Source organism: Natator depressus, chromosome 11, assembly GCF_965152275.1.
Source record: "Natator depressus isolate rNatDep1 chromosome 11, rNatDep2.hap1, whole genome shotgun sequence".
Taxonomy (NCBI): Eukaryota; Metazoa; Chordata; order Testudines; family Cheloniidae; genus Natator; species Natator depressus.
In genome coordinates this window covers 80480766-80506609 of record NC_134244.1, presented here as the reverse complement: position 1 = coordinate 80506609, position 25844 = coordinate 80480766, and the positions used below count along the sequence as shown (strand labels likewise).

The 25844-nt window shown below is 41.1% G+C and overlaps 1 protein-coding gene across 3 annotated transcripts in view; it reads left to right on the top strand.

Annotated features, from left to right (window-relative positions):
* The window catches only part of NDUFA10 (NADH:ubiquinone oxidoreductase subunit A10), an 83044-nt gene that overhangs the window by 35555 nt on the left and 21645 nt on the right, over positions 1 to 25844 (top strand). For 2 of the 3 annotated variants that reach the window (XM_074968268.1, XM_074968269.1), the window contains exons 8-9: positions 3904 to 3989; positions 25656 to 25764. In XM_074968268.1, the coding sequence (XP_074824369.1) occupies positions 3904 to 3989; positions 25656 to 25764 (195 nt within the window). The remainder of the gene's footprint in view (positions 1 to 3903; positions 3990 to 25655; positions 25765 to 25844) is intronic. The other variant, XM_074968270.1, reaches the window with a different exon arrangement.

Below are 25844 nucleotides of genomic sequence, written 5' to 3'. Positions count from 1 at the left end.
CACGATGGGGAGAGCACCCATCAAGCTGTATAAAAAAGGTAGCATTGAGATTAATAGGGTAACAAGGTAGATGTCATTGATGGAGGTGGGGCTGGAGAATATGAAAGGAGGTCAGATGCAGGAGCAGATTTGTGTATGACCTCTAAAGGCAAAAGAAAAAGGTCTTAAATCTGAGTTGTTGGACAATGTGGTGCAAGTGAAGTGATTCAAGAAGTCTTGTGATGCAGTCAGATCAACAGGCAAGGAATAACATGTTCAGTACTTCATTTTGGGTGCACTAAGGAGAGATGTTATGGGTGTCAGTTATGCAAGGGAGGATGAGGCTTCAAGAAACAAGAGGAAATAAATAATCAGGGTGTTGATGAAAGGAACAGTTGGATTTTCAATATGTTGCAGAGGAAGATATCGCAAGATTTGGCAGGACCTGCATGTGTGGGAAAGGGTGGGAGGAATCAAAAGATGATCCCAGGTTGTACGGCTATGGATGGGGATAGTCACAGGCTCAATAGGGAAGTGGAGAGGCTTTAGGAGAAAAAAATTACATCCCTTCTACTCCTTCCTGGTAACAGTTAGCAAATCCCATTGCTGACAATTTTATTTTAATCCTGTAAATTGGGGTTTAAAGTAGTCTAAAGCTCTTATTGCTCAAGCAGATATTCCTCCGGGCCAGCAATATTACATCATCACAGTACATGGCCCTGGAGTGTATTGATGACCCATGTCAAATTTGGGTTTGAGCAGATCTGGAGTAGAGTAGGAATTTATTATTTGCAGTCATTATTTGCAAGAATAGCATGCAATTTTGCAAGTTAGATGCCAAGTGGGAACCATAAACATGGATATTAATTCTGCTTAGAAGGAACTTGTACTATATTTTCTCTTTTGAGATTGTTTCCCATTAAAGTGAAATTTTCCTTGAAAGCTGTTGGAAGACGGACAAAATCATTTGCAGTCTATAGATTCTGTAGACAAAAATACATGCACATGCACACTGTCACCCACCCACAGTAATACAATGATGTGATCTGGATAAGAAGCTGCTGAAAAGATGCTCTTTCCTACAGTCACTTGAATAAATGCAACTGATTAGAATACTGATTGATTTCACACATGCTGATTCATGATGTTTTTAGAAATTAATGCGTGGGCTCTTTCTCCAGCCATTAAATGGCAGTGATTAAAGGGTTACCTCAGCATGAAAAATAACTGCTTTCTCATTTGTCAAGTGGAACATATGGTATCTAATTTGAGTATATGGAATCTAAAATTAAGAATAAGGAAGGGGCATTTAAGATAATTTAGCCCCTTATCTTGCCAATGTTGCACTTAGTCACAGATCAACAGTGGGCATAGAGAATTCAGGGTTTTCTTTAGATTGTCAGGTTTTGAGACTATCGCACATCAACCATCTGTTTATAAGTTTACATCAGCTAAATGGTCTTAAGAGAAATGTACACTGCAATGCTCAAAGTAAAATGATGATCAAAGGTTAGTAATACCTGTGTAAATCAACTCTTGTTCCTACTTAACATGAGGAACAAAGCAGAATTCTTTAGGTAATATAGAGCCTTTTGTAACGTAAACAATGGATACCTTTGCCACCCCTTTCTGCCAAGAAGCATTTATTGCTCTGTGAGGTACAGGGAAGTGATTGTTATACTATGTAGCATAGAATAGAAATGTGTGTGTGTCAGTGTCAGTAAATAGATAAATAAGAGTGGGCTGAAACCTCTGCTGCTGTAAATTATTGCTCCCTTGAAGTCAATGGAGCTATAACAATTACACCTGCTCAGGTTCTGGCCTTGTAGATATATTACTCACTGTTTCATCTAAAGCAGTGGTTCTCAGTCAGGGATGCATGTACCCTTGGGGGTACACAGAGGTCTTCCAGGGGGGTACATCAGCTCATCTAGATATTTGCCTTGTTTTATAACAGGCTACATAAAAAGCACTAGCAAAGTCAGTACAAACTAAAATTTCATACAGACAATGACTTGTTTATACTGCTCTATATACTACACACTGAAATTTAAGTCCAATATTTACATTCCAAGTGATTTATTTAATAATTATATGGTAAAAATGAGAAAGCAATCCATTTTTCAGTAATAGTGTACTGTGACACTTTTGTATTTTTATGTCTGATTTTATAAGCAAGTAGTTTTTAATTGAGGTGAAACTTGGGGGTACGCAAAACAAATCAGATTCCTGAAAGGGGTACATTAATCTAGAAAGTTGAGAGCCACTGATCTAAAGGGTCTTCCTGGAAGACCTGTTAGGAACTACCCTCTTCACTACATCCTCCCAAATTTTCCCCAACTGTTAATCCCTACCTCATAAGAATATAAGAATGGCCATACTGTGTCAGACTAAAGGTCCATCTAGCGCAGTATCCTGTCTTCCGACACTGGCCAATGTCAGGTGCACCAGAGGGATTAAACAGAACAGGTAATCATCATGTGATCCATCCCTGGTCGCCCATTCCCAGCTTCTGGCAAACACAGGCTAGGGACGCCAACCCTGCCCATCCTGGCTAATAGCCATTGATGGACCTATCCTCCATGAATGTATCTAGTTCTTTTTTGAATCCTATTATAGTTTTGTCCTTCACAACATCCTCTGTTTAACTAACTTCCTCATTTTTGTGTAGTCCCCCTTTTTGAAATTAAGTGCTACAGTGTTGGGCTGCTGTGGTGTTTTCCCTGCCACAGGGATGTTACATTTGATTATATTATGGTCACTATTACCAAGCGGTCCAGCAATATTCACTTCTTGGACCAGATCCTGTGCTCCACTTAACACTAGATCAAGAATTGCCTTTCCTCTTGTGGGTTCTAGGACTAGCTGCTCCATTTAAGGTGTCAAGAAACTTTATCTCTGCCTCCCATCCTGAGGGCACATGTACCCAGTCTGTGTGGGGATAGTTGAAATCCCCCATTATTACTGAGTTCTTTATTTTTATAGCCTCTCTAATCTCCCTGAGCATTTCACCATCACTATCACCATCCTGGTCAGGTGGTCGGTAATATATTCCTACTGCTATGCTCTTCTTATTCGAGCGTGGAATTACTATCCATAGAGATTCTATGGTACAGTTTGGTTCAGCTAAGATTTTTACTTCATTTGATTCTATACTTTTTTCCACATATAGTGCCACTCCCCCATCAGCACAACCTGTTTTGTCCTTCTGATACAGTAATACCAGGGTACAAAATATATCCCATTGATTATTCTCATTCCGCCAAGTTTCTGTGATGCCTATGATATCAATATCTTATTTAATATGAGGCACTCTATTTCCCCATCTTATTATTCAGACTTCCGGCATTGGTATATAAGCACTTTAAAAACTTGTCACTTTTTAGCTGTCTGCCATTACATAATGTAATTGAATGGGCCTCTTTTTCATTTGGCTGTTTCTCATCAGATCCTACCTGTATTTTATAATCTTCCATCTTCTCCTTCTTACTGGGATGTAGAGAATCTCCATTAATAGATCCTCCCCTAAGGGATGCCTCTGTATAACAGCTGCAGTCTGGACTATGTGTGCATCTAGTCAACATCATAGCCAGTCACTTTGGAGTGTTTTGAGAGTAGCACAAACAAAGTCCCTACCAGCACCCTAAGTATTCCCCACCTATCCCTCCATGGGGATGTAAAGCATCAGTAAGTGAACTCAGCAAGAGTTCCTCAAGGACTCTGGTCACTGCCTGTGGGGTGTTCTGAACATATAATTGTTACTAACGTTTTGCATTACTGTTGGAAGGTAATAGCAAATCACCTATTGGGATGGCTTTGTTGTTTAATTGCATGTATTGTTTGCTTCACTGACTTTTATTTTTCTTGACTGAGGATATACATTTTGATAAACTCTTGTAATTGTAACATATGCCTCTCTTTCAGGTAGTTGAAGATATTGAGTATCTGAAGTTTGATAAGGGACCTTGGCTGGAACAAGATGATGTTAGTTTCCATCACTTGAGGCTTTAGTAAGTAAACCTAATCCTATTCAATGTTGCCAGTAAGGAGAAACTTTTATTGTCTTTTTTACTTTAAAAAAAGAAATTGCATATTTGCACCAAGACTTAGTTTTATACATCCTCTGCCAGAGGTAAACAATGAGAGGATGGTTGCCACTAATCTGGTCTGGGACCACCAACTTTTAGTAAGCCAGATATCAGATGGTGGTGGCTTTTTGGTTACTACCAACTTGAGCTAGATTCAGCCAGAGACCCAAAGATAAAGGCTCCATATCCAATTAATCAATCCCCAAACCACAGAATTCTATGCTTATTTCATAATATAAGAGTTTTGCCATGAACTGTGGCTTTTTGAGCTGTAGGAAGTTGTGTTTGATGTGCAAGTTATATCAGTGGAATTACTCTTGTCCCCAAACAATTACTGTACCAAGATGAGAGCGTAAAGCCTTAAAAAAACAAATGCTGCAATGTGCCAGGAGCACATCAAATTTGGAGTAATCAAATTTTTGAATTGCTCTGCTCCAGCACCAATAGTGACTGCTCCAGCTCCGTTCCAACTCAAATTAATTTTTAACTAAATAAAAAAGTGCAAACTGAAATTTTGAAAAAAACATTTTTATCCAGACTTTTAAAACAATTTAAATGTCATCAACAATGATACAAACTAGAATCATTCATAATTCATTCTGTAAAAAATTATTGCAGCAATCAAGTCATCTTTCATAGCCTGCCGCAAATCATTTAAAATGAACTTTAAAGCCAAAAACAGTCGCTCTATACTAGCTTGAGTTGTTGGCATGCTCGAAGCAATTCTACAGGCAGCCTGAATGCAGTGTGGGTAGCTGTGAATGGCTTCAAAAACAGACTTAACTTTTAGCCTACCAATAGACTCCATCGCCTCACAATCTTCCCGAAAGTTTCTCTCGAATAATGCTTCATTACAATTATGAATGACAGAAACTCGCTGGCTTCTTTCTTGTTTATCCAATTCCTTTTTGAAGGCATCATCTTCTGAAGAATTGGTGCATGAATTATCTCCATTTCCCTGTGATGGTTGAAGTCATCTCAGGGATGGATGCTCTAACAAGTTCAGAGTGGAGACGGAAGTTTGAGAACAGCCTGCTATTTCTGAAGGATGTGAACTTTCCGAAACCGCAGATTCGATTGTTGATGACTCCTTTTGTTGTTTCATTTTCTTCAGCTTCTTTCGCTGAGTTCAAATGTAGCAATAGATTTTGTTTTTTGACTTGTCGAGCAATATCAAGGAGCCCTTCCTTTGCCTTTGGTATTTTCCTTGAGGTAAGAAGAATCCGATACCGTGGGTCAACATAAACTCCAGCAAGGAAATGAATATTGTCAAAAAGCTTCTCATCGCGCTTCTGCATGGAGGATAGAATTCCTTCTGCAATTTGTCCACCATTTTCTTGCAAGAATTTTGACAGTTTTCGCCATTCATTCATTAAAACTCCCAGGGTTTCATCAACAGCTTGAAGATTCACGATTGTTTTGGTTTGGCTTTGCCAAGAGGTCTCACAGGTTCTTCACTTTCATAGAATCATAGAATCATAGAATATCAGGGTTGGAAGGGACCCCAGAAGGTCATCTAGTCCAACCCCCTGCTCGAAGCAGGACCAATTCCCAGTTAAATCATCCCAGCCAGGGCTTTGTCAAGCCTGACCTTAAAAACCTCTAAGGAAGGAGATTCCACCACCTCCCTAGGTAACGCATTCCAGTGTTTCACCACCCTCCTAGTGAAAAAGTTTTTCCTAATATCCAATCTAAACCTCCCCCATTGCAACTTGAGACCATTACTCCTCGTTCTGTCATCTGCTACCATTGAGAACAGTCTAGAGCCATCCTCTTTGGAACCCCCTTTCAGGTAGTTGAAAGCAGCTATCAAATCCCCCCTCATTCTTCTCTTCTGCAGACTAAACAATCCCAGCTCCCTCAGCCTCTCGTCATAAGTCATGTGCTCTAGACCCCTAATCATTTTTGTTGCCCTTCGCTGGACTCTCTCCAATTTATCCACATCCTTCTTGTAGTGTGGGGCCCAAAACTGGACACAGTACTCCAGATGAGGCCTCACCAGTGTCGAATAGAGGGGAACGATCACGTCCCTCGATCTGCTCGCTATGCCCCTACTTATACATCCCAAAATGCCATTGGCCTTCTTGGCAACAAGGGCACACTGTTGACTCATATCCAGCTTCTCGTCCACTGTCACCCCTAGGTCCTTTTCTGCTGAACTGCTGCCTAGCCATTCGGTCCCTAGTCTGTAGCGGTGCATTGGATTCTTCCATCCTAAGTGCAGGACCCTGCACTTATCCTTATTGAACCTCATCAGATTTCTTTTGGCCCAATCCTCCAATTTGTCTAGGTCCTTCTGTATCCTATCCCTCCCCTCCAGCGTATCTACCACTCCTCCCAGTTTAGTATCATCCGCAAATTTGCTGAGAGTGCAATCCACACCATCCTCCAGATCATTTATGAAGATATTGAACAAAACCGGCCCCAGGACCGACCCCTGGGGCACACCACTTGACACCGGCTGCCAACTAGACATGGAGCCATTGATCACTACCCGTTGAGCCCGACAATCTAGCCAGCTTTCTACCCACCTTATAGTGCATTCATCCAGCCCATACTTCCTTAACTTGCTGACAAGAATACTGTGGGAGACCGTGTCAAAAGCTTTGCTAAAGTCAAGAAACAATACATCCACTGCTTTCCCTTCATCCACAGAACCAGTAATCTCATCATAAAAGGCGATTAGATTAGTCAGGCATGACCTTCCCTTGGTGAACCCATGCTGACTGTTCCTGATCACTTTCCTCTCATGTAAGTGCTTCAGGATTGATTCTTTGAGGACCTGCTCCATGATTTTTCCAGGGACTGAGGTGAGGCTGACTGGCCTGTAGTTCCCAGGATCCTCCTCCTTCCCTTTTTTAAAGATTGGCACTACATTAGCCTTTTTCCAGTCATCCGGGACTTCCCCCGTTCGCCACGAGTTTTCAAAGATAATGGCCAAGGGCTCTGCAATCACAGCCGCCAATTCCTTCAGCACTCTCGGATGCAACTTGTCCGGCCCCATGGACTTGTGCACGTCCAGCTTTTCTAAATAGTCCCTAACCACCTCTATCTCCACAGAGGGCTGGCCATCTCTTCCCCATTCTGTGATGCCCAGCGCAGCAGTCTGGGAGCTGACCTTGTTAGTGAAAACAGAGGCAAAAAAAGCATTGAGTACATTAGCTTTTTCCACATCCTCTGTCACTAGGTTGCCTCCCTCATTCAGTAAGGGGCCCACACTTTCCTTGGCTTTCTTCTTGTTGCCAACATACCTGAAGAAACCCTTCTTGTTACTCTTGACATCTCTTGCTAGCTGCAGCTCCAGGTGCGATTTGGCCCTCCTGATATCTTTCCTACATGCCCGAGCAATATTTTTATACTCTTCCCTGGTCATATGTCCAACCTTCCACTTCTTGTAAGCTTCTTTTTTATGTTTAAGATCCGCTAGGATTTCACCATTAAGCCAAGCTGGTCGCCTGCCATATTTACTATTCTTTCGACTCATCGGGATGGTTTGTCCCTGTAACCTCAACAGGGATTCCTTGAAATACAGCCAGCTCTCCTGGACTCCCTTCCCCTTCATGTTAGTCCCCCAGGGGATCCTGGCCATCTGTTCCCTGAGGGAGTCGAAGTCTGCTTTCCTGAAGTCCAGGGTCCGTATCCTGCTGCTTACCTTTCTTCCCTGCGTCAGGCCCACTTTGGCCCATTCAGCTTTTTTAACTTGAGTTCTCTTGTTCCAGCAGCAGCCACTTGTTCACAGTAAGATTGAAAAACGAGAAGCTGATCAATCATCACAAATGTTGAACTCCAGTGAGTCACAGTATCCAATGATTGTTACCCCATGTAGATCAAGCAGAACACTTTGAATACTTGGGGTTCGTATTTTGACAATGACTTGTCGAATTTTTGCCAGGAATTTCTTCACATGTTCAGTCTGGATTGCCAACTGAAGAGTGTGAATATCACTCTTCAGTTGGACTTTTGAGTTGTCCTCATGAAGCCATGTTGGAAGTATGAGGCTAGGGTCATTAACCCATTGCGCAGCAGCATCCATGTTGAGTTCGATTTCATCCATTCCTTTAGTTCCTTCATCAGGTAAAATAGCTTCAGTTCTGTCCACATCCCTGTTCTCAGAGGTAGAAATGATTTCATTGTCCTCGCTGAAATTTTTGATGGCACATGTCATGTTTGCTGCATTGTCAATGCAGATGCTCAGCACTTGCATTTCACTGATCCCAAATTTTTCTAAAACAGCTTTTACTTGACTTTTCACGTACAAAGAATTGTGATGCCCTTCAGTGTCGATTATGTCCAAGGTTTTTACCACTGCTTTATCTTTTCCTTCTTCGTAGTACTGAGCATTGATTGCAAGGAAATTTCTGTTTTCACGGGTTGCTGCATCCATTTTCAGGTAGCACAATTTTTGCTCCAAAGCTTTCTTGAGCTCTTCGCGACCAAGCTCAGCTGTGCTGACAACTAAATGACGAACCACATCGTGCTCCATTGAAACGCCAAGCTGCTGACCCATTTCACGCGCAATTTTTTGGAATTCTTTGTTCTTTAGCCTGAAGGTAGTGATCAGTGTTGAACTCAAGCAAACCATTTCCATCAGCCCTTCATGGAAAGTATTGGCATCCATGGTGACTGTAACCTTTGAGGACTTCAAATATTTTTTTCAAAGTTTTGTTTGCGCAATTTTGGGTTTCTTTTCAGATGAAGCTCCGCAAAAAATCTTTTCTCCAGGAGTTTTCAAAGAGCCAGATGAACATTGTTTAGCCGCGTCAGCTTTCTGTTTTGCCTCATCTTCCTGGTCCTTTTTTGTAACCAGAGCCACATAGTTTTCAGGATGGTTATGTTTTACATGCCGCCAAAGGTTGAAACTTTTCACGGCACTTGCCTCACTTGTCTTGAAGCTACATGGTTTGAGCTCACCATTCACTTCCTTTTCCACCTTGCACGTTGCCAATTTCTTCTTTGCTTTTCCCAAAAGCCCAGATTGGGGTTTTTCAAATTCAGAAGTAAAGTCGTCATTGAGATTCTTTTCCGTAAATCGGCTATCAATCATGGGGGGCAGATTTGATTTTTTTGTTGAAGCCACGGCCAAGTCTTCTTGTGCTGCTACCGCATCCAAATGTTTCTTGTTACGATCTTCGAAAAGCAATGAGCAAAAGCATTACATTTTTTTATAATGTACCTGCTTGTGATATCTTAACCACTTAAGGTACTTGGAATTTATTTTGGATTTTCTGGACAAAAATGATCGCATTTTCTTTTTACACAGAATTATTATTAAAGATATTTTAATATTTTAACATGTTTCTTGAAGTTTTAATGAAGTAAGTATTTTTAATATACCTAATATAAATTTGTATTTATAAATTGCAAGTTCATTTTTCTTATGAAATTTTGCGGTAAAAATATTAGAAATATTTTCCAAGTTTTTGATTAATATCTCAAAAACGCTTTACTATAGATATCTCAATGAAATTTGGTATGTGCCGAAGCGTTAATACGTGCTATCGCTGTTCTACAACATTGTTGGGAAGTAACGAGGCTACACGTTACAAGGTTAAAAATAAACTTTAACGGGAAAGCGGATTCAAATTGCAAGCACAGTCCTTTTAGTAAAGAGTGCAAATTTTTGGAAATACGTTTTTCTTTCATCAGGCTGGAAACATTATACAAGATAGAACCTGTTAATTGCTCTATCTTGTATAATGTTTCCAGCCTGATGAAAGAAAAACATATTTCCAAAAATTTGCTCTCTTTACTAAAAGGACTGTGCTTGCAATTTGAATCCGCTTTCCCGTTAAACTTTTATTTCCAACGTTCTATCGTACAACATCATTCAAATAAAATTATTTAAACTGCAGGCGTCGTGAACTGGGGGGATTGGGCCAATTTTATTTAATATTTTTTAACTCTTCGACTATGTAACAGATGCGACCCTGGAATATGATTTAATGCTAAAACATGCATCTTAATTCATTTTGTATAATTAACCGTTTCCGAGAAAACTGTTCAAAAATTTTAATCTGCTTAGATGCTTAGAATGATAATGATGATACTTATTACTTATTTTTCAACTTTAGAACCATAAATTTTAAACGTAATAATAAATAACCAAAAATTAACAACTTATTATGGAACATAATAAGTCGACGACAAGCCTTTCTTGAAATATGAAATAAAAATGACCAACCGCCAGTTCGGGATGCTTATGGTTTAAATAATTTTGGATAATGTAATATGGTAGCACATACTAACGCTAAGACACGGACATACTTTCATTACTTTATCTTAAAACGTTTTTGAGATATTAATCAGAAATTAACTTTTCATCACCTCCTTGAAGGGACTGTAGCTCCCTTAGGAAGAATTTTAGGACACGTGTTCACAGAAACGTTTTTTCTTAAAATGACCTAAGGATTCACCCCCAAAGTTGTGTTGGACATTTTCCAATCACTCTGGAAATATCACAGAAATCACTCCTAATTTATGCAAAAATGTTTATTGTGTATTTATATGCCTGCTGCACGCGACTTTTTCAGTAAATTTAAAATTACAAACAAAGCTACTAAAAGACCGTTGAACAGACGACATATAAAATAAGTCCATCAGAGTGATACGGGAGCATGTACAAATGAACAAATGTATCAGTAACTGGAGCTTGAGTGAGAAATGAGCTTAAGTGGTTGATATCTTTTGCAATATCTTAATACATCAATAAACAAAAACATTATTTTTTTTTGCAATATACCTGTTTGTGATATATTAAATGTTGCGTCTTGCTTCACACTTTTCCGTAATCACAGTACTCAACGCGTCTCGTTGATCAACCCTTACAAAAGAAGTATCAACACATACTAATTTAACTATCTAACTAATCTACGCGAGTACGTACTCGTCTAACCTTGGCACAAGGGTGGGAGCAGTCTGCAGTGTTGCCTGATGTCTGATAATTATCTGATTCTTTAATAAAACATGTCTCCAAAAACGTCGTAATTTTGTATCTGTACATTAAATCTTGACGGACGAAGTGAGAAGAACTGTGACATATTACGTAAAGTGGTAAAGTAGATGTTAATATCAATTGTTATGCAATCTGAAACTTTTTGGCACCTTTAGGACTTTCTTGCTAAATATCATTCATTTCGGATTGAAAATGGAAAAAAAACAAAACTGGAGCAGTGGAGCAGTCAAGATTTTCTGTGCTCCGGCTCCGCTCCAGCTCCTGGCAAAAACCTGCAGCTCCACTGCTCTGCGCTCCAGTTCTGGGCTTCGCTCCAAAGCCTTGCAATGTACAGTTAGCTACCCTGTGTCTTTCACTGTCCCCTTTGTGGGGAGGTGATGGCAAACTAAAACTTGCTGAAATGTGTTGCTGTTAAATTATAATGCAGCCAATCTTAAAGATTTGGGGGGAGGAGGCCCTTGCGTGCTGCACTTCCATTTCTGTTTTCAGATCTCTGCTGTTCAGGGAGAGCAACCAACAAGGAGGCTAAAGGGAATGTAAGGGAAGAAATGCAATTTATGCCAACTTGGATGGTTGACAGGAACACAGTCACTCAATCAATACTGTTTTTCCAATAAATAATCCTAGATAAAGAGCCTTAATTAATCCTAATCTAGGTTTTAGAGTATTGCCAGTTTTGTGTCTTTCACACTCAATTATTCAAAGATTTTAGAAGATTGCTGTTTCAGGATATTTTTAAAAAGGTTTCTGTTTAATTGGATCAATAGAGATAGAATCAGAAGAGAGAAGACCTTACTGAAATAATCTGTCAATGTGATCCTTCTCTCTTAGGCTAGATTGTCAGTGAATATCTACATTAAGCTCTTCAGTAGTGTGGTAGGTATTGATACTAGTGGAAAGAGTACCTGACATCCAATTAACTGCCTGGACGTTCCATTTGTTCAAAGAGAGATCTAGTGCGCACATGCTGAGATAGGAGCAGGGGATTGGCTGCTTTGCTGACTAACTTTGATCCTCTTGGTGCCCTTGCTACTCTGGCAGTGCTCTCACTGACTTCAGTGGGAGTTCTGCCTGAGTGTGGAGGGCCGGTTCCAAGCTCTGTCAGTTGTCGGAAAGGGAGATACAGCACTACTTACTCCAAGCGTGGTAGGATCATATCTTTTGGTGCAAGAGAGTTGAGGGAAGAGAACAGCATTGGAACACTTGCATGATAAAGAGCAGGGGCTGCAGTGTTGTGACTCTCTGAATGCACATGCTGGCAAACACAACCCACGCCAGGGAACTTGCCCCTAATTCAGTTAAGCGTGGGCAGAAATTTCGTTTAATACCTCAGTTTATTTTTGAAATTACATTGGCCATTTGCACTGATTTTGCTACCTGTGAACCAACTCTAGAGCTGGAAACACTCTAACAGATCAGCTAGTCCCTCTCCTTTCATGTGCAGGATTGCCCTTGGGTAAATTTACTAGTGTTTTCTGCAAGTCTAGATTTAAATGGTGAATTGGTCCATTTCCCTTGGGAGACTATTCCATAGGCAAGTAGATCCATGGGCAAATTTTTCTTGATATTTTTCCTTTCTGAATTTCATCCTCTTATTCATAGTGTCATAGATTCCAAGATCAGGCGGGACCATTGTGATCATCCAGTCTGACTTCCTATATAACACAGGCCAGAGAACTGCCCTAAAATAATCTGTGGAGCAGATCTTTGCATTTTTTTCTAAATATTGATTTAAAATGGTCAGTGATCAATAATACCCTCTCAAGGGATTATATCCTTTAAGGGTTGTAGATTGTCTGCCCTTAATCTTGTGCCTTTAGTTCAAATGCTTACCGATGTTGGAGAATACTATTTCATTATGAGGAGGATGACTGTTTGCCTTTTCATGTAGTTATATGATGAAAGTCCTTTGTTCTCAATGTTTAGATTATCCTTTTAAAAACAAAAATTTGCTGTTTCATCACTAAAAATTCTCCTCCTCAAGTTACTGGTTTTGTAGCTCTTACATAAGCACACAGCATAGTGTTCTCCCTATGCTGGCTGCAGCAGTTAACGAATTACCACTGTAGATTCACAAAGGCACATGTTTGGGTGGATGAAGGTGCTCTTTAAAGAAAATTGCTGCTTCAGTGTCATCTGCCTGTAAATTGAAAGAGACAATCATTTTAAAGGGAAAAATGTTCAAACTTCATTGCTTATAAACCTACTGTAGAAGAGTAAAAAGAAAAAAGAAAAGGAGTACTTGTGGCACCTTAGAGACTAACCAGTTTATTTGAGCATGAGCTTTCGTGAGCTACAGCTCACTTCATCGGATGCATAGCATATCGTGGAAACTGCAGAAGACATTTTATACACACAGAGACCATGAAACAAAACTTCCTCCCACCCCACTGTCCTGCTGCTAACAGCTTATCTAAAGTGATCATCAAGGAAGGCCATTTCCAATACAAATCCAGGTTTTCTCACCCTTCCCCCCCCCCCACCCCCCCCCCCTACAGACACACATACAAACTCACTCTCCTGCTGGTAATAGCCCATCCCTCTTTGAAACCTCTCTTTATAATGCGCATGATAATCAAGGTGGGTCATTTCCAGCACTAATCCAGGTTTTCTCACCACCACCCCCCCCACACACACACACCCCCCTCCAAAAACCGCACACACAAACTCACTCTCCTGCTGGCAATAGCTCATCTTACAATGTGCACAGCAATAATCCAAGTTTAACCAGAACGTCTTGGGGGGGGGGGGGGGTTTGTAGGAAAAAAACAAGGGGAGATAGGCTACCTTGCATAATGACTTAGCCACTCCCAGTCTCTATTCAAGCCCAAATTAATAGTATCCAATTTGCAAATGAATTCCAATTCAGCAGTTTCTCGCTGGATTTGAAGTTTTTTTGCTTTAAGATAGCGACCCTCATGTCTGTGATTGCGTGACCAGAGAGATTGAAGTGTTCTCCGACTGGTTTATGAATGTTATAATTCTTAACATCTGATTTGTGTCCATTTATTCTTTTACGTAAAGACTGTCCAGTTTGACCAATGTACATGGCAGAGGGGCATTGCTGGCACATGATGGCATATATCACATTGGTGGATGTGCAGGTGAACGAGCCTCTGATAGTGTGGCTGATGTTGTTAGGCCCTGTGATGGTGTTCCCTGAATAGATATGTGGGCACAGTTGGCAACGGGCTTTGTTGCAAGGATAGGTTCCTGGGTTAGTGGTTCTGTTGTGTGGTATGTGGTTACCAAATCTAAAAACTAAAAATGATTTGAGTAGCCTTTATACTTCTAATAAGGATTTTCACTCAGTATTTCAAGACAAAATCAGCTGGCCACTTGCACCCAGGGCAGCTTTCAAAAGCAAGTTTTGTTTTGAAAGACAAAAAATACCATAATGTTAGTTTTTGTTAATGGAAAGCACTAAATCTATTCCTTCATACTAAAAGTGATGATAAAGGGTAATTGTTACTGCACAAAGTGTAGGAGGAAATTAAAGGTAAGCATTCAAATGAAACGGGTAATGTTTAAGTTTTATTGTGAGGACCACCATGAGTAAGCCATACTTCACAATATGAAAGGCAGCAAATTACATTGCTAAATAGTTCTTTATTGAAGGTAGGAAAGAACGAGTTTCCTTTTATATGTCAGTGCTTTCATTCAAGGTACTTGATTTGTTCTTAATTGTTCATGGCAAACAACTTTGGCTGTACACTTATGATATCACAACCAGTTACTAACAGAAATATTCTGTATATGGGTTTTACTGTCGCTTGTGGCTTACTAAAAATCAAACTGTCTACCTTCATGAAGACGGTTTTGTGTTTTTAAATTCCATTTACAAGAGTGTTCAGTGTTTGTACAACATGTTGCCTCTCAAGATTGTCTACTCTTACAATGCTACAGTGGCACAGCTGCAGTGCTGATGCTGACGAGAGAGGTTCTCCCGTCGGCATAGTTAATCTAGCTCCCGGAGAGGCGGTAGCTCAGTCAATGGAAGAATTCTTCCATTGACCTAGTGCTGTCTATGCAGGGGATTTGGTCAGTATAGCTACATCTCTTAGCAATGTGAAAAATCCACACTCCTGAGGGACCTAGCTATACTAAAGTAGATTCCTAGCGTAGACCAGGCCTAAGTAAAAAGTCAAAGGTAATGTGCTAATTTATGAATGATCAAGCTGACACTTTCCCGGGAGCTTCCCCTTTGTCTTTTTAAACTGCTTTCCCTTTAAGTCACCCACATAAAGATTGTTTGTGGTAGAATCTAGGCTGATGGACTGTTTGAAACTGTGGCTGTGTCTACACTAGAAATACTACAGTGGTACAGCTACAGCTGTGCCACTGTAGTATTGTAAAAGACACTACAGTGACGGACCAGGTTCTTCTATTGCTGTAGTAAATCCACTTCTCCAAGAGGCAGTAGCTAGGAAGATTTCTTCTAGTCTATGGTGGAGCTATGGTTGGCTTAAGTATGTCTTTCAGGGAGTGAATTTTTCACACCGCTGAGCAATGTGGTTTATTCCTGTGGAAATTCTGTGCCAAAAAAATTAAAAATTCTGCACACAATATTATAAAATTCTGCATTTTTTTTTGTCAAAATAACAATATAATCACACCAGTTTCCATTATTTTGGTAATTTAGTTCAAAATACCTGTCAGCAAGTATGTCTGGAACAATACAGACAACAAAAAAGATTCAGGAAATACTTTTTGACAAATAGATTCCTTACTAGGCATATTAATACAGATCTCTGAGTAATAATTCATTTAAACTACAATACAGAAACATATTTCCTGCACCCCTCTGAAGCAGTGCAAAGGCTTGGGGGAGTCCATTACCCCCAATGGAGGACCTGAGGGAGAAGGAAGTAATTGCTGGGCAGGAGCCTGGGTGTGAACTTCGAGGGTTGTTGTCTGTGGGTGGGAGAACTATAGAACAGGTTTTTTTGGTGGCAGGGAGGGATTGTCAGGGAGCTGACCCTGGCTGACCTCTAGCCTCTCTCATTCAGTCAAGCACATCTGACCCTGTCCCCATGTGTCCCTGCACCCACCACTCAGCCACCTCTTCCCCCCCCGTCCTCATGTGACCCTGCGCCCCCACTCAGCCATCCCCTCCCCTCATCCCCATGTGACCATGCATACTCTAAGCATTTAAAATTGGCAATAACTAAAGTATGATCAATATTTAAAATATAATATATAATAAACCAATTAATAATACAGCTGTTTATATAGCTCTAGCCACCAATGATATTAATAAATCCTTTACATTCTGTAATCTATAGCAAGCTCCTTTCCTGAATGCCCAGAGTTAAAAAACTATGGGGAGTTTTCCTCAGCAGAACTCAAGGAGCCTGCCCTGGGCGCACAAGCCCTATTTATGTGTGACTTATCAAGTGTTAAACGCTTTTATTTGTTATGGAAGGATCTATTTTTTTTTTGTACTTACATATTTCTCGTGTGCTGGGTGAGCTGCTGTCCATGTTCGTGCACATGCTGCCCCCGTGTGGACATTAAAAGGGATAAGCTATTAACTTAAAGCCTCATTCTGTGGTGGAGTTACATAGGTTATAGGACTCTAAGGGACCTCTTGGATCACCACGTCCAGTCCCCTTCTATTGCAGACAACACCATAGAATCATAGAATATCAGGGTTGGAAGGGACCTCAGGAGGCCGTCTAGTCCAACCCCCTTCTCAAAGCAGGACCAGTCCCCAACTAAATCATCCCAGCCAGGGCTTTGTCAAGCCTGACCTTAAAAACTTCTAAGGAAGGAGATTCCACCACCTCTCTAGGTAACGCATTCCAATGCTTCACCACCCTCCTAGTAAAAAAGGTTTTTCCTAATATCCAACCTAAACCTCCCCCACTGCAACTTCAGACCATTACTCCTTGTTCTGTCATCTGCTACCACTGAGAACAGTCTAGATCCATCCTCTTTGGAACCCCCTTTCAGGTAGTTGAAAGCAGCTATCAAATCCCTCCCTCATTCTTCTCTTCTGCAGTCAAAACAATCCCAGTTCCCTCAGCCTCTCCTCATAAGTCATGTGTTCCAGTCCCCTAATCATTTTTGTTGCCCTCCGCTGGACTCTTTTTCCAATTTTTCCACAACCTTCTTGTAGTGTGGGGCCCAAAACTGGACACAGTACTCCAGATGAGGCCTCACCAATGTCGAATAGAGGGGAACGATCACATCCCTCGATCTGCTGGCAATGCCCCTACATATACATCCCCAAATGCCATTGGCCTCCTTGGCAACAAGGGCACACTGTTGACTCATATCCAGCTTCTCGTCCACTGTAACCCCTAGGTGCTTTTCTGCAGAAGTGCTGCTTAGCCATTCGGTCCCTAGTCTGTAGCAGTGCATGGGATTCCTCCATCCTAAGTGCAGGACTCTGCACTTGTCCTTGCTGAACCTCATCAGATTTCTTTTGGCCCAATCTTCTAATTTGTCTAGGTCCCTCTGTATCCTATCCCTGCCCTCCAGCGTATCTACCACTCCTCCCAGTTTAGTGTCATCTGCAAACTTGCTGAGAGTGCAATCCACACCATCCTCCAGATCATTTATGAAGATATTGAACAAAGCCGGACCGAGGACCGACCCTTTCGGCACTCCACTTGATACCAGCTGCCAGCTAGACATGGAGCCATTGATCACTACCAGACGATCTAGCCATCTTTCTATCTACCTTATAGTCCATTCATCCAGCCCATACTTCTTTAACTTGCTGGCAAGAATACTGTGGGAGACTGTGTCAAAAGCTAACCTAAAGTCAAGAAACAGCACGTCCACTGCTTTCCCCTCATCCACAGAGCCAGTTATCTCATCATAGAAGGCAATTAGATTAGTCAGGCATGACTTGCCCTTGGTGAATCCATGCTGACTGTTCCTGGTCACTTTCCTCTCCTCTAAGTGCTTCAGGATTGATTCCTTGAGGACCTGCTCCATGATTTTTCCAGGGACTGAGGTGAGGCTGACTGGCCTGTAGTTCCCAGGATCCTCCTTCTTCCCTTTTTTAAAGATGGGCACTACATTAGCCTTTTTTCAGTCGTCCGGGACCTCCCCCAATTGCCATGAGTTTTCAAAGATAATGGCCAATGGCTCTGCAATCACATCCGCCAACTCCTTTAGCACCCTCGGATGCAGTGCATCCTGCCCCATGGACTTGTGCTCGTCCAGCTTTTCTAAATAGTCCCGAACCACTTCTTTCTCCAGAGAGGGCTGGTCACCTCCTCCCCATGCTGTGCTACCCAGTGCAGTAGTCTGGGAGCTGACCTTGTGCGTGAAGACAGAGGCAAAGAAAGCACTGAGTACATTAGCTTTTTCCACATCCTCTGTCACTAGGTTGCCTCCCTCATTCAGTAAAGGGCCCGCACTTTCCTTGGCTTTCTTATTGTTGCTAACATACCTGAAGAAACCCTTCTTGTTACTCCTGACATGTCTTGCTATCTGCAACTCCAGGTGTGATTTGGCCTTCCTGACTTCACTCCTGCATACCCGAGCAATATTTTTATACTCTTCCCTGGTCATTTGTCCAATCTTCCACTTCTTGTAAGCTTCTTTTTTGTGTTTGAGATCAGCAAGGATTTCACTGTTAAGCCAAGCTGGTCGCCTGCCATATTTACTATTCTTTCTGCACATCGGGATGGTTTGTCCCTGTAACCTCAATAAGGATTCTTTAAAATACAGCCAGCTCTCCTGGACTCCTTTCCCCCTCATATTATTCTCCCAGGGGATCCTGCCCATCAGTTCCCTGAGGTTGTCAATGTCTGCTTTTCTGAAGTCCAGGGTCCATATTCTGCTGCTCTCCTTTCTTCCTTGTGTCAGGATCCTGAACTCGACCATCTCATGGTTACTGCCTCCCAGGTTCCCATCCACTTTTGCTTCCCCTATCATAGAGTCCTGTCCATAAAGTTTAATTCTCAAATGCAGCATGATGCATTTTATAATTTTACATCACGATCATTCACAACAAATTCCTTCCAGTTTGTGTAGAGCAACACTAGCCCCTTAAGTTTGATTTAACGTGAAAGAAACCTGTTCTAGGTTCCCTGCCATTATCTAAAATACAGATCTGGTGGCTAGGGCACAGGTCTGGGAAACGAGACCTGGGTTCTATTCCCAGCTCTGGTGGTGGCCTGCAGGGACACCTTGAGCAAGTCACTTCCCACCTCTGTGCTTTTATTTCCCCTCACCTTTGTCTGACTTGACTTCTTAGATCGTAAGCTCTTTGGGACAGGGACTGTCTTTAACTGAGTTTGTGCAAAGGCCAGCACAACAGGGCTGTTATGCATAAGAATGGCCATACTGGGTCAGATCAAAGGTCCTTTTAGCCCAGTATCCTGTCTTCTGATAGTGGCCAGTGGCAGATGCCCCAGAAGGAATGAACAGAATAGGTAATCATCAAGTGATCCATCCCCTGTTGCCCATTCCCACCTTCTGGCAAACAGAGGCTAGGGACACCCTCCCTGCCCATCCTGGCTAATAGCCATTGATGGACCTATCCTCCATTAATTTATCTAGTTCTTTTTTTAACTCTGTTATAGTCAACCTGTGGAAATCCTTGCCAGAGGATGTTGTGAAGGCCAAGACTATGTTGTGTGAAAAGATACTTCCTTTTATTTGTTTTAAACCTGCTGCCTATTCATTTTATTTGGTTCCCCCTAATTGTGTTATGAGAAGGAAGAAATAACACTTCCTTATTTACTTTCTCCACACTAGTCATGATTTGATAGACCTCTATCATATCCCCCCTTAGTTGTGTCTTTTCCAAGCTGGAAAAGTCCCAGTCTTATTAATCTCTCCTCATATGGCAGCCGTTCCATACCCCTAATAATTTTTGTTGCCCTTTTCTGAACCTTTTCCAATTCCAATATATCTTTTTTTGAGATGGGGTCACCACATCTGCATGCAGTATTCAAGATGTCAGCGTATCATGTATTTATATAAAGGCACTATGATATTTTCTGTTTTATTATCTATCCCTTTCTTAATGATTCCCAACAAATAATATGCAAATAATAAATAAGTTAAACAAAAGGGCAGACCCCCTCCCACATATAACAAACCCTGTGTAATAAAATCTCTTACCTCCCTGTCCTCTTTTCCTTCGCAAAACACTTGTGAGGGGAGGCGGGGGAAGGGCCTCTGCACCATAGCCTGAAGGTAAAAGATCATGACTATTTCAATGTGGGGGGGGATAAGAGGGGGTCAGAAGTCCAAGGGCCCTCTCAGAGAATGCTTTACCAGTATCTGCCATCCCTGTGTTTCAAGACTCCCATTGACTTCAACAGGCTTTGGATCACACCCAAAGGGAAGCCCCAGTGTGATTGCTATCTGAAACAGAGAGAGGTTCTCTCTCAAGTGGCAGATCCCAGGCCATTTAAGGCAGCATTAACACCTTTAAACTCCAAAAACCAATGGGCCTGAAGTGCACCTCATGAGTACTGGTGTCATAGGCTCTCAGTGACATACTCACTTAACATGAAAAGAAAAGGAGTACTAGTGGCACCTTAGAGACTAACCAATTTATTTGAGCATAAGCTTTCGTGAGCTACAACTCACTTCATCGGATGCATTCAGCTCACGAAAGCTTATGCTCAAATAAATTGGTTAGTCTCTAAGGTGCCACTAGTACTCCTTTTCTTTTTGCGAATACAGACTAAAATGACTGCTACTCTGAAACCTGTCACTTAACATGTGGGCTGCTGGATTCCACTCTAGCTTCAGCTTCTGACTGGAGTTAATTCCTTGTAGCTTGTGGAGCATGCGATAACCCAGTCTGGAGCAGACAAAGGAGTATCTTCTGGTCCAGGACTCTGTGTGTGTGTGTGTGTGTGTGTGTAAATAAGTTACAGTTGGAATATTCCCAGACGGACTGTTGCTTCCCCTGGGAAGCTAATCTGCCAAGCCCAGGATATCTGCTACGGTTTGGCAGAGGGTCAGTGCTGCTGTTAGAATGAGACACGGCTATTGATAAATTGGAGGATGATATAAAGCCAGTGCCTTTAGGCCCCAGGGCAGAAAGATGCTTAAGCACCATGCCCAATGCTAACCATGTGTAAAGTCCTATTGAAGTCGAGCCATAGTTTGATATCTTGTAAACAGCTAGTTTAAGAGGAAATTGCTGTATGAATGGATGGAAGTGCTGGCTGCACAATGAAAATGCAGATTATAACTCATTATTTTATTATATATATTACCATGTATTGCCATAATGCCTCAGAGACCTAATCATGGGTCTCCGAGACCTAATTGTGGTAAGGTCTGTATAAATACAGACCAAAAAGACGGTCCCTGCCACAGAGAGTTTACACTCTATAGTGCTGGCAGACTTTCCTTAAAAGGGGCTGGGCGTAGATGTGAAAAAAATCACTACTTGGAGAGATCCCTTCTGCATTGGGAGGAGGCTAAGTTAATTCCACTTGAATGGCACTGTGTGTTCCAGCTTGTCCCTGTTCTACAGAACCTATATGGACCAGATTTAACATGTGGCAAGGACAGAAATGCTCTTTGCTGAGCCAGTGGAATTCACAATGGGAATTGATGTGATTTTTATAATATTCTTTCAAGCAAAACTTACTCTGCCTTCAGTTCCTGCTTCTCTTGGGGTGGGAGATGAAGGTATGGGAGAGTCATTGGCAGCGTGGCTCCTAAGAGACCCATATTTGTCTTGGCTAGAGGGCCCATCTTCCTGTCCTGTAACTTGTGGATGGTGCTGGCTTTGGAAACCTGGCTTCCTTGTTACACCCAGAACTCCTCTGGTTTTCCTGGTAAACACCATCTTGCAGATAGGGTTATAAACCCCCAAACCTGTTCTTAAAAAAAATCCCAAAAAACAATACCAGTCCTCTCCTGCCCCACTATACTAAATTGGAAGGGAAAAAGTTATATTTGATTAAGGGAAAATCACAGTTTTGTGATAAGTAGTATGAACAATGTTTTTTCAGTTGTAGGAGAATTTCTTTGACATTATTTCATCCTAACTTTGCCAAATGAGCATTTATTTTTATTCATTTTCTGACCTTGGAATAATATTCAGGTTGTTAGTTCAGTGTTGTTTTTATGTTATCTATCTGTAATAGAGTGGCACGTAGGTTTATATCTTAACACACAAACCATTTGGGTTTGTATTCAGTTGTGAATTAGCTAGCTAACTACTCATGGGGCAGGGACTGTGTTCTTCTATGTTCTAGACAGCATTGAGCACAGCGAGGTCCTGATTTGAACTCTTGGAACACTACTGTAATACAAATGATTAACAGTAGTAATTGTAATTGAGTAACCGTTTTCTGCACCATATTACTCCTTTGCATTCTTGTGTAAATGTTTCTAGAGAAATGACAGTCCCTGAAAACCAAAAGCACAGCTGTGTTTGCAATTGACAATGAATTCAAAAACAGAGGTACACAATGCCATGATTGGTGTGATGTCCTCAGACTTTATATAGATGGCACTGTTCCTCTGTATATAATTTCTTCATCTAAATAGTTGTGCGTTTCTAGCAGTTTCTTAAGCTCTTCAAATAAATGTTAGGTTTTTGAATGTGCTTAGTGTTGCCACAGAGTATCCCTTTTATGGTGGATTGCTGCTTATATCTGTACTGATCAGAGCTGAACTGCAGCAAAATCCTAATAGCACAGCAAGGTATCTCTAAATGTTTCCATTCTGGTAAAGGGACACTGTTGACTTCAAAATCATGTTTCCAGCTGAAATTCTGTTACTGTTTGTTACATTAACCCTCAATGTTACAGGCAAATAAAACATTTGGGATAGGAATTTTGGGGAGACAAGCATGAATCTAATATTTTTGTTCTGTTTGGGTCTACTTGGCAATATTTTTTATATAAATCTTATGATGAAATGTCACAAAGTGATGAATTTGATATAGGAATAAAGCAAGAGAGTACTGTACAATGTGAATTTTCTTTATATGAAATTAATGCAATATATATTTTAAAACTGTTTCAACGTCAAAACTTTTGAAACACTTGGAGCAGATATTGAAAAGTATGGAAATGCAGGATTATGCTACTCAGTGTTATCTATATCCTCAGGATGCATTGTTTCTGGGCATAGCAATTTTTTTGTCATACTAAGTTCCAAAAGCCGGACCACTTCTACACAAGTCAATAACTTCTCTTGCTTCTGTCTTCTCCTGAGTGTCTTGTCCAGCTAGCACCTCATCTTTCCCCAGTCCTATCCTTCTCCTCAAATGGAAAAGAGGGCTTGTTAGGAGCTCATTAGTATGATATTCCGGGGTGCAATCCTGACGATTGAGGGGCTGTATCACCACCTGCCCTGCAACTTGGGTGCCTCACAATGCTTTGCTGCTGTAGGTCCCACCTGGGCCACTCGCGGACAGTATGCTGGTAACACCCTGAGTGTCTGTAGAGCCACAGTCCCGGTCCAGCAGTTCTGCCCCCTGCAGCCTGTCAGCAACTCGCCAACCGCACTCTGGCTTCTAGCAGCCTTGGTTACTGCCTGCAGGGTGACCCCAACACACTGCCAGCCCTGGGTTTTCCCCAAAAAAACATGTGTTCTGCACTGTCCAGCCCTCTCCTGGACAGTCCAGATGGTCCCATTGCCCTCTAAGTAGATCCATATACAACAGTTTGCTACTCTAAATGGAGTTACCTACACAATTTTGTTTAAAGACAACACTGGATTTGTTTTAATTAAAGAATAAAACAAGTTTATTTCACTATAAAGCGTTTGTGAGTACCAGTATAAGGCATTTAAGTGAGCAGTGGTTACAAGAGAAATAAAGATAAAATGCTTTTTAAACGTAAACTAGATTTGGGTCAAGTTGAAGTCCATTCCCACTAACATTATTGATCAAATTCTCAGGTTGGCATCTACTTCCAAAGTCCAACACCTGTTTCTTTTGTCATCTGAGGTGAAAAGAGAGAGATGGATAGGGAGAGAGAACTTGGGGCATTTTGCCCATCACTTTCATAGTTCAGTCATCCTTTGAAATACATTGTAGTGAGGACTATCCTATTAAAGTTCATTCAGACAGTAAAGAAGGCAACATGGTGTCCGGTGGTGAAAGAGGTTGCACACAATTTCTTCTCACCTCTGCTGAAATGCAGATTTTCCTTATCTCCTGTCTTCTCCCTCTCACTATCTGAGGACCCTGTTTACAACTTGCATGTAAATTGAGGTAAACACATATTTCTGTAAGATCTGCTTGACCAGTCCTGCCTAACTGGGGCTACATGGGTTTGAATATGTGCTACCGACATCATTCAAGGAGAATTCATAACTTTATATATAATGTTGCTACACACATTTCATCATTGTTATTGACCAGTGAGTGATTAGTTTTCAAATGATGCCTCACAAGGCATATTTTTCACAAAGATTATTACAATGGTGTGTAGGTTGTGAATACTGGGTACAAGACATCACAATTGGGCACTTGTGGAGAGTGCGGAAACATACTGCTGTCATTGGCACTTGTCTTTCTAGTTTCCCCTCTTGTTGTTTTCTTTCCCATGACCCCCTGCCATGACATCTTGTTGAAAGAGACTAGAGAACGATTGGCTAACGTAATCTGAGCTAACCTAAGGAACACTGTAGCTTCACACAGCGGTAACAGAGTTTTGCTGTGAAGAATGGTAGCACACCCTCTACGCATTGAGCATATTTCCTCTACTCTAGCCTCAGATCCCACCAGCTGAGAGATTGCCAGTAATTGAAGATGGTGTTGTATGTGACCATGTCAAGAGCTACTATTGGGCCAGTTCTTGTTCTGTTGAATATTTGTGCACATGGATCACCTGGTATGTTGCCAGGTACATTTAAAAACACTTTCATACAAACTCTTTACTGAAAAAGTAATAGAATTTAGATGCTGCATATTGATAGCCTCATAATGGAAGAGGAGACCATGAGTGTATTAAATTATTTTGAATGCATTTAGAATAAAATGCAAGTAAGATCTCTATTTCATTAGTTGGGCTAAACTTAATCTACACAATTTAAGCAAACTCAATTAAAAAAAAACCAATGTGAAGCTATTGTATTAAGCTCAAATTTTATCTGGGACAGAGCCATACGTGTGCGATTTGTTCATTTCACTAGAGTTGGAAATATAGATTAATATTGATGAGAAAAGCATCCTTCCACTGCAAATGAAATGCCAGCGCATGGATGCTATTTGCAAAACATTAACGGAGTACAAAAAATCCATCTGTTTTATTTATATCTGTTACTGAGTTACAAAACCGAAATGTTCATAGAAGCAAGTAGTTGCAGCTCTCTGACACACCAGGCTTCCAGCAACTGCAGAGCTACCATTAGAAGAGTTAGCCTTTCTTTCAAATAAAGGCCAAATGGGAAAAGGGCTATACTGAAATGGGATAGGGAAGGGTGCAAGGGGCAGTCTGTTCATGCATACAGTAGAACCAAAAGAGGACCCTACATCTGCAGAAATATAGTTTAAGTAGGGGGAAAAAAATCATTTTTTTGTATTTGGTTTGCCTGAAGTAATGACTTCTTTATTGTCCTTTGCATCCAGATTACTAATGCATTTCAGTTTTCCAATATCTCTCTGAATTTCAAAGTTGATTGAATTATTTCCAAGAAGGATGGACATAACTGTGGTTTTTTTGTTTTTTTCCCTTTTTTAGTATGGAGGACAAACATAAAGTGGTGAACCCTACAACTATCCCTCGCTACATCCCAGAAATCACAATTGGAGGCAATGAATTTGATAAAATATATTACCAATACAGATCGGTAAGAAATGTCTGGAGGGGATGAAAATGTTGTGGACAGGAAAGGTGTGGGAATGGAGAAGATATTCCAGACTATGGCCC